The 13,046-nt window shown below is 42.4% G+C and overlaps 1 protein-coding gene across 7 annotated transcripts in view; it reads right to left on the minus strand.

Moving 5' to 3' along the window:
- The window catches only part of SPTAN1 (spectrin alpha, non-erythrocytic 1), a 45,674-nt gene extending 33,131 nt beyond the window's left edge, over positions 1-12,543 (minus strand). For all 7 annotated transcript variants that reach the window (XM_027877774.1, XM_027877773.1, XM_027877772.1 and 4 more), the window contains exons 1-18: positions 12,304-12,543; positions 11,590-11,715; positions 9,701-9,841; positions 8,607-8,753; positions 7,975-8,108; positions 7,121-7,265; positions 6,879-7,033; positions 5,546-5,681; positions 4,945-5,046; positions 4,630-4,767; positions 4,145-4,255; positions 3,646-3,723; positions 3,359-3,514; positions 2,826-3,030; positions 2,530-2,711; positions 1,751-1,994; positions 1,342-1,464; positions 447-664 (exon numbers count right to left, since the gene is read on the minus strand). In XM_027877774.1, the coding sequence (XP_027733575.1) occupies positions 447-664; positions 1,342-1,464; positions 1,751-1,994; positions 2,530-2,711; positions 2,826-3,030; positions 3,359-3,514; positions 3,646-3,723; positions 4,145-4,255; positions 4,630-4,767; positions 4,945-5,046; positions 5,546-5,681; positions 6,879-7,033; positions 7,121-7,265; positions 7,975-8,108; positions 8,607-8,753; positions 9,701-9,841; positions 11,590-11,715; positions 12,304-12,540 (2,778 nt within the window). In that variant the 5' untranslated portion in view covers positions 12,541-12,543. The remainder of the gene's footprint in view (positions 1-446; positions 665-1,341; positions 1,465-1,750; positions 1,995-2,529; positions 2,712-2,825; positions 3,031-3,358; positions 3,515-3,645; positions 3,724-4,144; positions 4,256-4,629; positions 4,768-4,944; positions 5,047-5,545; positions 5,682-6,878; positions 7,034-7,120; positions 7,266-7,974; positions 8,109-8,606; positions 8,754-9,700; positions 9,842-11,589; positions 11,716-12,303) is intronic.
- Positions 12,544-13,046: the final 503 nt, after the last annotated feature.

Raw genomic sequence — 13,046 nt, forward strand, 5'->3', positions numbered from 1 at the left:
GCCTTTAAACTGCACTTCATGCTGATGAAATGTCAGCACTGCCTGGGATGCAGTGTTTGACTGCAGATGATAGCAATAAAGCAGCTCCAGACAAAAAAATTACTTCCAGACTAATGAACTACTGAAAACCAGACTCATACTGAAATGCTCGTTACATGAGGAATTTGCTGATAATATTCTCATTATACTTTAACAAAACCCTGTAAGACAGTGAATAGAGATGTAAAACTTCCTTGTAATTGGTTTAATACACTGAACAGTAAAATTTCATGTGCAGTAACAACAGAAATACAGGAAAAACTGTCATCCTTTGACATCAACTTGATGCAAGAATCTTCTGCTCTGTTTCTTAAGAACCTTGAGATTAGCAGAGCTCGTTTTTTTTACCACTAGACAAATCCTTGCTGTATTTATGCAAAATTCATTGTAACAACAATCTCAAATACCTCAGCAGAGTCTTCATCTTTCCCATAGTCTGTGCTGCCTACAATGGGCTCCTTCTCCCTCATCCAGGATTCGGCCTCATTGGCATCAGCAAAGTATTGCTGAGCCTGCAGGGAATCCTCCAGGTCCTGGCGCCGCTGAGACGCTTTGGCTTTCAGCAAGTCCCACTTCTGGTTCAGCTCATTCAGCTTGATTTTCACATCCTCAGCTGCAAAGTGTCCTGTGGAACAGAAGGAGAGGGAGCTGAAGAACTTCAGGAGGGAAAATTGATACAGACCAAAAGGTTACACTTGCACTTCTTCAAAGTCACAGAAATTAAAGTAGTTTAAACCCACGGAGCCTGTTCTGAGTGATGAAAGCACAACTGAGCTGGGCCTTTTGCCTCAGGCTGGAAAACACTGTCAATCAAACTGAACTGGGATGTCTGAATCATTAGAAACAAAACAAGACACATCACAACATTTCAATTCAGTGATGACATCTCTTTCCAATGGCAGCAGATAAATCTTATTTCAGATCTGCACTCTGAATCCCAGAAACTGGGAACAGTTTTTTTGTGTTTTGGTGTAAGAACACCCAGTCAGAAATAAAGATGCCTATTTATTTAAAAGCAGGAATGACTCCTACTGTCCTTGTGGAGGATCCTCTTTCACATTATGATTATGTATTTCTGATAGAAGACCTTAACAGATTTAAAAACAGAGACTAAATATGCAGACACAAAATATGTTCACCCAGAGTAGATTGAGATCTGTGAAAATTGTGACAGGTTCCCATCAAGGAACCTATTTTGACTTTCAGGTGAAAGAATGACTAGAAGTTCATCGTGCTAGCAGGTACCTGTCTACTGTGTGGATAAAAACAGGCAATAATTCTTAATAGAATGCTGAGACATACCCTCTTCCACCATAGCATTTCCCTTCTGTGTGACTGCTTTAATGCGGGGCTCGTGGCCTGCAATTTCTGCCTGCAGAGCTTGGTGCTTCTTGAGCAGGTTCTGGACACCAATTAAGTCCTTGCCTGAAAGATATAAAAATAATCAAGCAGTTAAATCAGAGTCAGCAGATCAAACAAAAATTTCAAGGCAGCTGCAACCAGTGCAAGGCAAACCTGCAGAGTAAGAACTACCACAGTGAAGACTGAGAACATGGAAAACTAATTGAACCACTGGAACAGCAGAAGCACCGTAACAGTTTAAAAATAAATCTGCAACATTAATACAACAAATATTTCAGAAATTTCCAGGGATATTCAATAAAGAGACAAGTTCTGACACGTGATGGCAGTGACAGCAGGATGGACCAACCTCTATTTGTTGAAGCTGCAATGGGCTCTTTTTCCCTAATCCAGGTCTCCTCATCCTCGATGTCCCGGAAGAGCTGCTGCAGGCGAAGGGAATCGGCGAGTTTCTGCTTCCGAGCCACCATGGGATCCTTCAGAGCCTCGTAACGAGCCACCAGAGCTTCTTGTTTCTTCTTGATGTTGTCAGCGTCGAAGTGCCCGGCCTCCTGGAACTGCCGGGCCTGGATGGTGATGCCATCTATGCGATCCTGAAACGAACCCAGCAGGGCATTATGGCACCATTGCTGTGAAGGGGCTGCAGAGACTGAGAACCTTTTCAAGTTTCATCTGTCAATTTTTCATGAAATTGTTTTAACTTTACAGATGTGGCCCTCTACACAAACTGCTTTTCAGTTGGTAACAACTGATCGTTCCAGTTGTGGGAATCCAGATTTTGTTGACTTTCTTGCTGTGGATTTAATTCCCTTAAAGATGGTTTGCAAACAGTCCATTTGCAAAGATGAATTTAGAGGAATCATTTGCTGTAAAGTTCTTTATTTAAAAACTGTTCTCCCTCCATATCCTACATGAAAACAAACTGAACGAGAATAAGCTATCTAAGCTTATTCTTATCAAAGTCATGAAGATCTTATTCTTAGAGACCTACAAATTATGTTTCAGTTCAAAATTATTTTTGGTAAGAAAACTGTAAAGCCTAAAGCTACAAAAATTATAAAGATACAGAAAGCCAAAGGTCTGAGTGAGCAGATCTGAAAGGGCAGGAATCAAAACTATTTCCCTTACCTGATGGGCAGCAACATCTGCCTCCAGCAGGGCATGTTTCTTCTGCAGATTCTGAACATTAGTAAGATCTTTTCCATAATCATCAGAAGCCAAGTGTCCTTCTACTTCATAGAGCCACAGCTCGATGTCCTCCACGTTGCGATTGAACTGTTGCTGCTGATTGGCCTCGCGCAGTTTGATGCCTGACAGAGACAGTGGCAAGAGCAAAACAGGGTGAGATCACTTGAGTTTTACATCTCATTTACCTCACTCCTTGGGTAAACTCTCTAGAAAATGACCCCCAGAGCAAGTGGTACCTTTGAGCTCAGTGGCCTCCAGCAGTTTCTTCCACAAGCTGATCACCTCGTTCATGCGAGCGGCCACTTCGTCCGACGCGTAGTGTTTGACATCAATCAGCTTCTGCCCCGCCTTCTCCAGGGCATCGATCCGGCTCTGGTTAGCAGAGAGCTCTGCCTCAAAAGCCTGATGCTTCTGAACTTTACCTTGCAGGTTTGATGGATCCTAGAGATGAAGAAAGAAACAGGATGTTTCGATGCAAAAATCAGCACCTGAAGTTCTCTGAAGAACTGTTAAAATTAGACTATGTTCATATACACGTCACCAGAGAATTTGGTGCAAGAAATATACCTTAAATCAGAACACTTAAGCTATTGGATAAGCATGATTACAGTAGGATGGAAAAATCTCCCCTGGAGTCAGGGAGAAATTACCACTCCTGTTGCTGTTAATACCATAGACTATCAGCAACATTTTGGCTGACACCAATTTGCCTCATTAGACTGATTACATTAAGCCTTAAAAACATTCTACCATCCATCCCTGTGTTTACCTTGTAGGCCTCATCAGTGGCAGTTTTCATCTTTTCATTAACCCAGCTCTTCAGCTCGTCAGAGTCTCGGAAGAACTGCTGCAGGTGGAAGGAGTCGGCCAGCTGGGCACGCCGGTACATGGCTCGTTCGTGGAGGGCGTTCCGGCGGCTCAGCAGCTGAAAAAAAGAGAAAGGAAAGAAGGTTTTAAATTCTCCAGGCTTGTAAGAACCACCACTGTATCCACCCTCTTGAAGTCACACCGTAACGTGATTAAAGTCCACAGCCCAAATCTGTTTTGGGTACTCACGGCATCTCTGCGTGTGGCGACATCATCCATGGCATAGTGGTTGTTCTGAATCAGCTTAGTAGCAAACTCGTCTAATGCCTAAACAGAAAACAGGTTTCCATTTATTTGGTGTAACAGAAATGGTGCAAGTTTGCTTGGTACATCAATTCCCAAAAGTGTATCCCAGTAAAACTGGCAGAAAGCCCTACTGGCACTCCCTTTTCTATCTGTACCATCATCTTCCACGTGGAAGAGTGCAGGTTTGTGACAAATCTTCACCCCCACATGTGCAGGTTACCCAGCCCTGAGGTAGCAATAGAGCCCTATCCAAACTTCTCTACTATTTTCCATTTTAGAGACAATACACGTTATTTAGAGCTAATACATCCCACATAACAATGGGTCATTCTGCAAAGCAAACCCCATCCTTGTCACCCTCCAGCAATGTCTCCTCCCCAGTCATTAATTCTCTTGTGTTACTTCTTGCCCATTGAGTGATGACATAATGTAAATGACTTACTGTGATTTTCTCCTCTTGGGCACTTAGGGATTTCTCAAAGTCTTCGTGCTTCTTTAGAAGAGCCTCCACACTGTCCAGAGAATCACCAAGGTCTTCATTCAGCAGAAAGGCCTGAAAGAAGGAAACAAACATTTTTATGTCTCCATGTTCAACTGCTCTAAGTGGACTCAAGCACAGTCAGTGATATCTCCTGCCATTTGTTATTATCAAAAAGTAAAGGACGATATGCTGGGATTGAGTACACTCTACATTTCTAACAGCCCAAGCTTCTGAGTGATTTTCTTCAGTTTCTTATTCAACCAGCATTTTACAAGAGTTAACACCCACAAAAGCCATCTCACAGTTTCAGCATTAGATGGAAGCAGACACTGCAGCATCTCAGGTTGCCACCAGTTAATTGTTTGAGATGCTTTGTTTGACTCCAGAAGATTAACCAGAAACTAAAAATCGACCATTATCTGGAGAGTTCAAAGATTTGCACTCACTTCTTGTTTGCTCATCCAGTTGTCAACCTGCTCGGTGTCCCTGTAGAAGAGCTGCAGGTCCATGCACTGCTCGTACTGCTGCCTGCGCAGCTCCCACAGCTCCAGCAGGGCAGCCCTTTCATCAGACAGGATGGTCAGCTGACAGGATGGACAGGGGAGAGGAATCCACAACAATTTCATTAACAGGCTGTTTAACTGAACAGCTGTGACTCAAAGAAGTGGTTAACACTGCACTGAAAACAACGTGCTGTGTAAAGACACCGATCTCTCTTAAATTAAGGCAGAATTTTCCAGGAGCTCTCGCTCTCAGCTCACCTTTTCTTTCACCTCATCAGAAGCGTAGTGGCCAGCAGCAAGCAGAGCCTGGCCAGACTCATCAGCAGATTTGAAGCTGTCTTCATGGGCATCGATTTCTCCCTATGAAAGGAGATGGGAATAAGCTGTTACCAAAATTTATCTTGAAACAGAGTGTCAGAATGTGAAAAAAGTGCTATTGAAAATAACATAGAGTCTGGACTCCTGAATGCTAAATATTTGACTAGCTTTAAATACATCACCCTTAACCTGAAAACTAGAGTGAAATGTATTACCTTACAATGCAGATAAGGTAAGCATAAATTCCTAAATTAAAATGAAACTAAAAGTTGATTTGAGCTGCACTCTTTCTGCTCACTTACAGCAATTCCTCCTGATGGAGAACCAAAACAGCTGTTAGACCAACTGGCTGCTATCAGGTCTATTCTTTATAAAATATGATAATAAAAATTCTTCAATACTTAGTAATCAGTGCATATTTACTATCTAGGAACAAAGTAAAAATATCAAATTGGGACACAGTGCTGTATGAGCTGCATGAGCCAAGCCCTGCAGAGCTCCAGCCCCAGCAGTTGGGACTCAGGTTGTGTCACCACTCCACCTTATGTTCCTGATGTCTGTCTAGAAGGGCTTCTGCTCCAGCCACGTCATTGGCGAGTTCATCAGCATTTATCAGAGCCTTCATCTCAGTCACCCAGCTGGTGAGGTCTCGGAAATCCGCAAGGAATCGCTGCAGCCTTCGGAAAGCCAAGGAAAAAAAATGATCAGGAATAATCTGCTGGCTTAGCTTCTCCCTCCTTATCCCAAAGGAAGGGTTACAAACATGAAAGCTGTTCCTCAGATGCAAATAGAACACCACCAAAATGCACTCAGAATATTAAATAACTAAATATGCTTTCAATGAAAAAAAGCCTTTTGAAGTCAAGAAAGTGCTGGGTTCTAAATCCACGTCTTAAAGACGTGTTTTGCATATAACTTGTACTGAAAGTAAAGCCAAATTCCTAACTACAAGCTGAAGACAATAGAAATCAAAATATGGTTTTCAAGCTGAGTGTTTCAAGATAACCCACGGGGCTGCTTCTGTCACAACCATAAGTGCCTGTGGAGGAGGGAACTGGCAGAAAGTTTCAACTGCACAAGCCTCAGCCTTAAAACAAGCAAACAATCTCTCAAATTCCTCCAGTTGTTGCCTTTGGCACGTGCTTAACACTTATCAGCACAAGGCATCAGTTTCTGTTTCCCTTCTACATTTGCTGTTAATTGATCTGAAGAGATTACAGCAGGGAAGGTAAAGGCAAAGATTATTTGTGTGGATCTCTCCACTGCCATAAATCCCACATCACTGCCATAAATCCAACATCACGGGAGGGAACCAAGGGCAGAAAAACAAAACCCTTAGAAAGGATATAAATTAACCACCACATGTGGAGGTTTCTTTTTCATGAGGTTTCTCAACACAGACAACCAGGCTGGTATAGAAACAAGACTGGATGAAGAGAAATCCCACACCAGCAAAGCAACTATCACAGAAAAAGGGACTTCACTTAATCTGGGACAATTCATCAAACATCACACTTCGGAGAGACTCAGAAGGACTCCATAGTGAGCTTTGTAGCACATGTATTAAAAAAAACAAACAGCAAAACTAAAATGTAGTCAGATACTTCAAAACACAGATGGGGGAAAAAAAGCAAATATCTTAAAACACTACTACAGTGTCTGTTTTTATATCTGAATCCACATCCAAAGGTTGACCAAGAGCCACAGGTATTTCTTTATCACATAAATTTTACTGCAAGAAATCAGGGTAGAACACAATTTGGTGAACCGTTTCTGAAACCACCAGAATCACCCCAATTCCCTTTCCTCTCCCAAAAGCCTTCTGTGAGGTATGAGCAGGCAGAAGGGAACAGGCTGCTGCTGGGATGCCCCACCTGTAGGAGTCGTTGAGGCGGCCGTGCCGCTCCGCTGCCAGCGTGCGGATCTGCTCCCAGTTGGCAATGAGCTCCTCCCGCTTCACTTGGATTTGGGAAGCGTTGATGGGGTGAGACTGCTGCAAACGGTCAGCTTCTGAACACAGGGCCTTCACCTGCAGCCAGGCACAAAGTGTGAGTTGCCAGCCCTTCACAGGCAGGTGAACTTGGTTGAATTGTAGGTAAAATGCATCTCAGGGTACCTTGTCCTCCAGAGCCGCCAGATCTCTCTCCAGGCCCTCGTGCTTGCGCAGCAAAGCCTGCACGCTGGCCAAGTCTCTGCCAAAATCATCTGAGGCCATCAACTGCCCTTTCTCCTTGATCCAGCTGATTGTTTCATCCACATCCCTTCAAGACAAAGCACAAGTTGAAAGCAGTCTATCTCGTACGGAAAAAGGAAAAAAACAGGACGTGTTCCTGTCCGTGTGCCAGACACGCTGGCATTCAAACCACATTTATAAACACTGCAGCCAACCACAAACATTATAGAAACTTTAAAGAAAACCCAACCAAAAACAAACAAAGAAATGGACTTTTACATCTTGAGAAACTTTGAAGAGTATTAACAAGCCACTCTTCAAGTGGTGTCACCAGATGCAAACAAGCAATTACAGCACCATCACTGAGTAGGTTCATTTCCCACTCCGGACCCTTCTTTGACTTAATTACAGCAAATCTCAAAATGCTGTAGATGGAGATGAAGATAGAAAGACATTGCTCTAAAACCCCCAGAACAACTGGGCTGCCATGCATCTGACAAAAAATACATCCCTTTTCAGGCTCATGTAGGACAGAACTGGGTGAAAAAGCCCTCAGAGGAAAGGGAAGCAGAGCTGCCATTAGCAGGAATGAACAAACTGCCAAGTGCTGAGAAGCTGCATCACAATAATCATTCTAAAGTAATTCCAGAACAACAAGGTCTTCATTCAACAAGTCATGCGGAAGAGGAAAGCAAAATCTTTAACAGACAGTAGCCCTTCTCATCCTGTGTGCAGCTGATTGCATCACTGAACAGCCACACAAGGATTCCATCACTCCAGCACATCCCAGCCCGTACCTGTTGAAGCGCTGAACTTCAGCTGCCCCGAAGAGCTTCCCTTGCCTCTGCAGGGCAAGCCCCTTGAGACGCTGCCAGCTCGCATTGACTTCATCCTGTTTGGACTTAATCAGTTCCTCTTCAGGGTGTTGTTCCTGGCAAGCAAAGACAATTGTTGTTTTCATGTGTTTTGTGGTTTTACAGCTATCAACAAAGCCTTAGAACGCTGTTGGTTTTCAAGAGATCAATTTATAACTCCTGTCCTTTCCAGATGATTGCTCCATTCAATAATTTCCCTGAAATTTCCCTGTGCAAACATTCAATACCCTTGGAGTGGTTTCCCTATGTACTAATTAGTCTGTGGGAAGAGGGTTGTGAACTGCATCTTTCTTTTTTCCTGGAATGCAACACTTCCTGTCCTGTCTCCATCCTTGATCAAGCCCCAGATGTCATATCAAAGAGACATCAAACCTGCTTGTCCAAGGTAAATACATTTAACCCCAAACACGACAGTTTCTCTTACTAATCCCTACTCTCCACATTTTCAGGAGTATTCCCAGCCACCAACCCAGGGGAAAAGAGGAAGCTGCAGCCAAACCAGCCTGCTGTTATACCTGACTTGCCAAGACATTGTCAACACACACGCATTTTACCTGGATAAGTTTGCCAGCAAACTGGTTCACTTCATTTACTCTTTCCTCGTGAGCTGCAAGGTCTGTCTGGAACTCTTCAAACTTCTTTTGCAGAACTTCAACATGCTCTAAGTCCTGTCCAAGCTCTTCTGAGGTCACTATTGCTTCCTAGTAGAGTGGGAAAATAAAAAAAGAAAAAAAAAGTTAATTTCAGTATATCCTATGGGAAATCACTACTGAAAATTAGGAAGCAAACTGTCCTAATTTTCAATAGGTCAAAGACAATCACAGTGGTTAAAGTCAGATTTAGAACTCCATTCCCCACCCCAACACTCATACGTCATTGCAGAGAATATGCAAGATCACTAAAGGAATTATTTTTTCATCTTCCTTGGTCGTATTAGTTTTTCAAGTACAAATTCCCAGCACACAGAGTAACCAGACTTCGTTCACATTTCATCCTGTTGATGGGCATTTGCTGCAGGCACCTGCTGCAACATTTCTGGAATGAAAAGAGCACTGTCCTGTTCCAAAACAGTTAGGGAGAGTTTCCAGTTTGAACCCACAGTGACACAAACCAGCAAACCATCATTAAGAAAGCCACATAATAATCATAGGGGTTTTCTTTTCCCCTTGATAGTGTGGTTTGTGGTCTGTTTGCTCAGAGTTCAAAGAGTCAAGAGCCAACAGTTCTGCTGCAGTTCATGTCCTTACAACATACAACAATGATATTCCCATCATTAAGTGACTGCTGGGTGCTTGGGTGGGCTCCTTTCTCTAACAGATCAATTAGAACATTTATTAAAAAACATTTGCTTTTACGTGTTGGAGATGTCCTCTGCAGGAAAACTGATTTTTATTCATATCTCCTCAAAGAAAACAAAGAATTGGTCCCATTAACTGTGCTCTCCAACACTCAGGCTTCCTCTTACTCTAATACAGAGAACTAATATTAGTCTGCATACCTACTGCTGATGCAATATGAATAACTAAATACAGTGTACAGGTGCCTTTCCAAGCTCTCTGTCATCACCCGGCCTCTGCTGATAGGAATTTTCCACACAGACACATCAGGTTGCCCACCAAGGACACGGTAAAGGCAGGTAATGATGTACCTTGTCATTGATCCAGTCCATGACATCTTCACATTCCCGCAGGAACTGCACCAGCTTCTGTGCCTGCAGTAATTTGACCCCCTTCTCTCTCATCTTTTCCATCAGTAACTCCCACAGTCGGTGCAGCTCCTGCAGTCGAGTCTAAAACAACAGGATGGGGTTATTAAAACCCTGTATCTGAGAAGGTTCAATTTAGTCCCCTCCTGACCTTAATAGTAGATCTTTTTTTTCTACTTCCAGTCATTAGTTCTCAAATGATGCAGAAGTGTTCTAATAACAAAAAATCAGAAGTTACTGAATCAAATATTTACATATTTTTATTAATTAATGAATTACATTAACATAACTATTTAAATATCTATTAAATAATGAGATAAAAATATGATTTCAGTTCTATGCTAAAATGAAGCGAGACCAAAAATTTGCTGCTCTCCCCTTCAAATGTTCTTTTTCGGGAAGTCAATTCCCAATCAGTGAATCTCACCTTCCTTTATTTTTATCTAAGACAACACAATTTGTTGTCGAATTTGTGCCATTTTCCTGTATTTTAACCACTTTTCTTTACACCAATCAGTTAATTTATTTAGCCAACACTGTTAAGTACTTCAATCCTGACATCCGAGGAGTGATTCCCAGTTTTAATATTGAGTCTCTGGCTGAACTCAGCGTTTCAAAACTGTTGGGAGCCGCTATAAATTTTACAGACAACGAAAACGAAACCCACACCCCCACCCAGGCACACACACAAGTTGCAAAACAGGAAAGTATCTGCTCCACCCATCATCTACCAGACCTGAAACTTGAAAGTCATTCAAGAGAAGCTTTTGAACCTCACGGGTGGAGGTTCCACTAAAGCCACTCAGCGAGTTCAATTAAGGAGGTTCAGAGGGAGGAAAGAGCTCGGAGAGTGTCCCAAAGGACGGTGCAAAGTGTCAGCCGAGGGGGGGAGGGGACACTGCACACACAGGTGTCACAGCACAGTCACAAGCGTCACCTACTCGCATGTGGGACCCCACTTGGGTGGCCGTGACTATCGGGCGCTGGGCAGTCCGGTAGGGCGTGAAGGACTGAATTAAAGGCAAGTTATCACCCCAAACAACACAGACAGCACCACGGGTCTGGGCTTTTTGAAACTATTCTACAATCACAGTGAGGTTTGTAAAATAAGCACTACCTCAGGGGTTTTTTACTACATAACCTATTAAAAAAAAAACCTGCTTTTCTTAGTTACAATGTAATGATGAACCTATCAATTAAGTTTGATCATCACTACAAAAATATCACAAGAGTCCTCATTTGGGAAAGTTGGAACAACTCTCATCGAGATCATACAAAGGAAAAAGCTTTCAACAACAACTTTAAACAGCTGCACGAAAAAAAAAAAAACACAGTCATGACTGACACTGAAATGAGGCCCAGAAACAGCAGATTTAAAGTGAGAACACAAATTAAAGAGATTTGAATGTGTGGCCAGTACAACTTAACCAGAAGGCAAAGACCACCAGAGACCTGATCTGAGCCAGAGCACACAGGTTAGGATGGCTGAAGTTTACTGGTTTGGTTGCTTGTGTTACTTATTATTGCAGAAAATGCTAAATATAAGCAAAAAAAAAATGAGTGGTCAACGTGCCTGACATCAGGTTTTGTAAATTTGATTTATAATTCATCATTTGCCTCGTGGCTTTCAAATAGGTCACCTCAGAACTGGATCTAAGAAAATCCATGAGCTGGCTGCTCATGAAAGAAAAAAACACCTCTAAGCTTTACGAATATAAATTCTCTGTAGAATTCTAAAAAGCATTTTGGAATACAGAGTTATCTGTGCCATCTGAACAAAGTGCTTCGTGAAAAACCTGTCAGGGGGGGGAAGAAAACGTTTTAAAACTCACTCGGATGGTTTCGGATGCAAAATGGCTTTCATTAATCATCTGATTTCCAGTCTCATCCAGTTTAATGATAGCTCCTGAATTGGCCTGCACCTCAGCTTCGAAGGCCTGGTGCTTCTGCAGCTTCCCCTACAAGGAAAACATCAAAGAACGTGACTGAGACTTGGACAGCCTCCTCCACCTTCCCCAGCACCAGGATCTTTGGTGCATTTTAGGTGTGTTCAGTGCTGACCAGCAAACAATAGAACACCACAGCTGAAGTCAGTTGTATCATGTGTTCCACCCCAATTTAATTCTTCTGTTTGCTCTTTTACATCCCAGTGTTCAAAGCCCTGAGAGTCCCTCAGTTAATTCCACCCACACAAGCTTGTTTTCTACAAATATCCCTTTTTTTTTTTTTGGTGGAAACAATAACCAATAATTCACAAAGTGAAGGTGTCCAACAAATTCTAGGATTAAACAAAGCTGGTTTTATGCTACGTTACAAGGAGTTATTTTTTCTATGCTGATGCAGCATCTTACCCATTATTAGAGATATTCCAATTATATCAGCAAAGAAACCAGGCTTTTGAAGAACATTTGCAAGGTCATGGGTGTTTGCATCCATCTGACTTTGCTCTCAGCTCAAGTTTCATTTCTGTGCTTGTTCTATCTCAGCTGACCCAGAACACCCCAAAATTAACAGCACAGGAAACAGAAAACGGCAGGAGGACTTGCCTGCAGATTGCTGGGGTCTTTGTAGTTTTCATCAGATGCTATCTGCAGTTTCTCCTGGATCCATTTTTCCAGTTCGTCCGCATCGCGCTGGAAAAACTGGAATCGATAGGAATCTTCGAGTTTCTGGCGCCTCAAAGAGGAGAGTTCCTTGAACCTGTGGTACCGGTCCAGGACCTGCTGCCGCCTCTCCTGGATGTCCTCGGCCGTTTCCAACACTTTGACACCGCTCGGATCCATTTTCTGAAGGGCAAAGAATAAAATTCCCGTTATGTTTGCCCCGTGAAACACAGGGAGGGCAGGAAGAGATCCATGCAGGAAAAGTTGCTTTTTAAAATCAGGTAGGTCGTTCACAGGCTTACCCTGCGTGTGCAGGCATGTGAACAAAATGTAATTATTGGAAATATAAATACATCAAACCACACTTCTAGAAGAAAATAATGGGAAAGGAATATTTACAGAGCATTGAACATCTAATTATTTTGGATAAATGTGGCTGCAGTCAGAGAAAGGTTGTGTTGGCTCAAACATGCAAGAGAGTGATACAAGTGTTCAAAACGTGGGTTTGTGCACACGTGTGTGTGGATACAAACATAAAAACATTTCTTGTCCAACAAAGAAAATCTGGAAACATTTTATTGAAAATACTGAATAAAAGATATAGAAAGAATATTAGTGTTCTTTGAACAACTGGCCCACATATATATATGTATATATATGTATACCTATATATATTTTACATACAC

Source organism: Empidonax traillii, unplaced genomic scaffold, assembly GCF_003031625.1.
Source record: "Empidonax traillii isolate 1590-97213 ecotype Southwest subspecies unplaced genomic scaffold, ASM303162v1 scaffold34:size3740991, whole genome shotgun sequence".
NCBI lineage: Eukaryota > Metazoa > Chordata > Aves > Passeriformes > Tyrannidae > Empidonax > Empidonax traillii.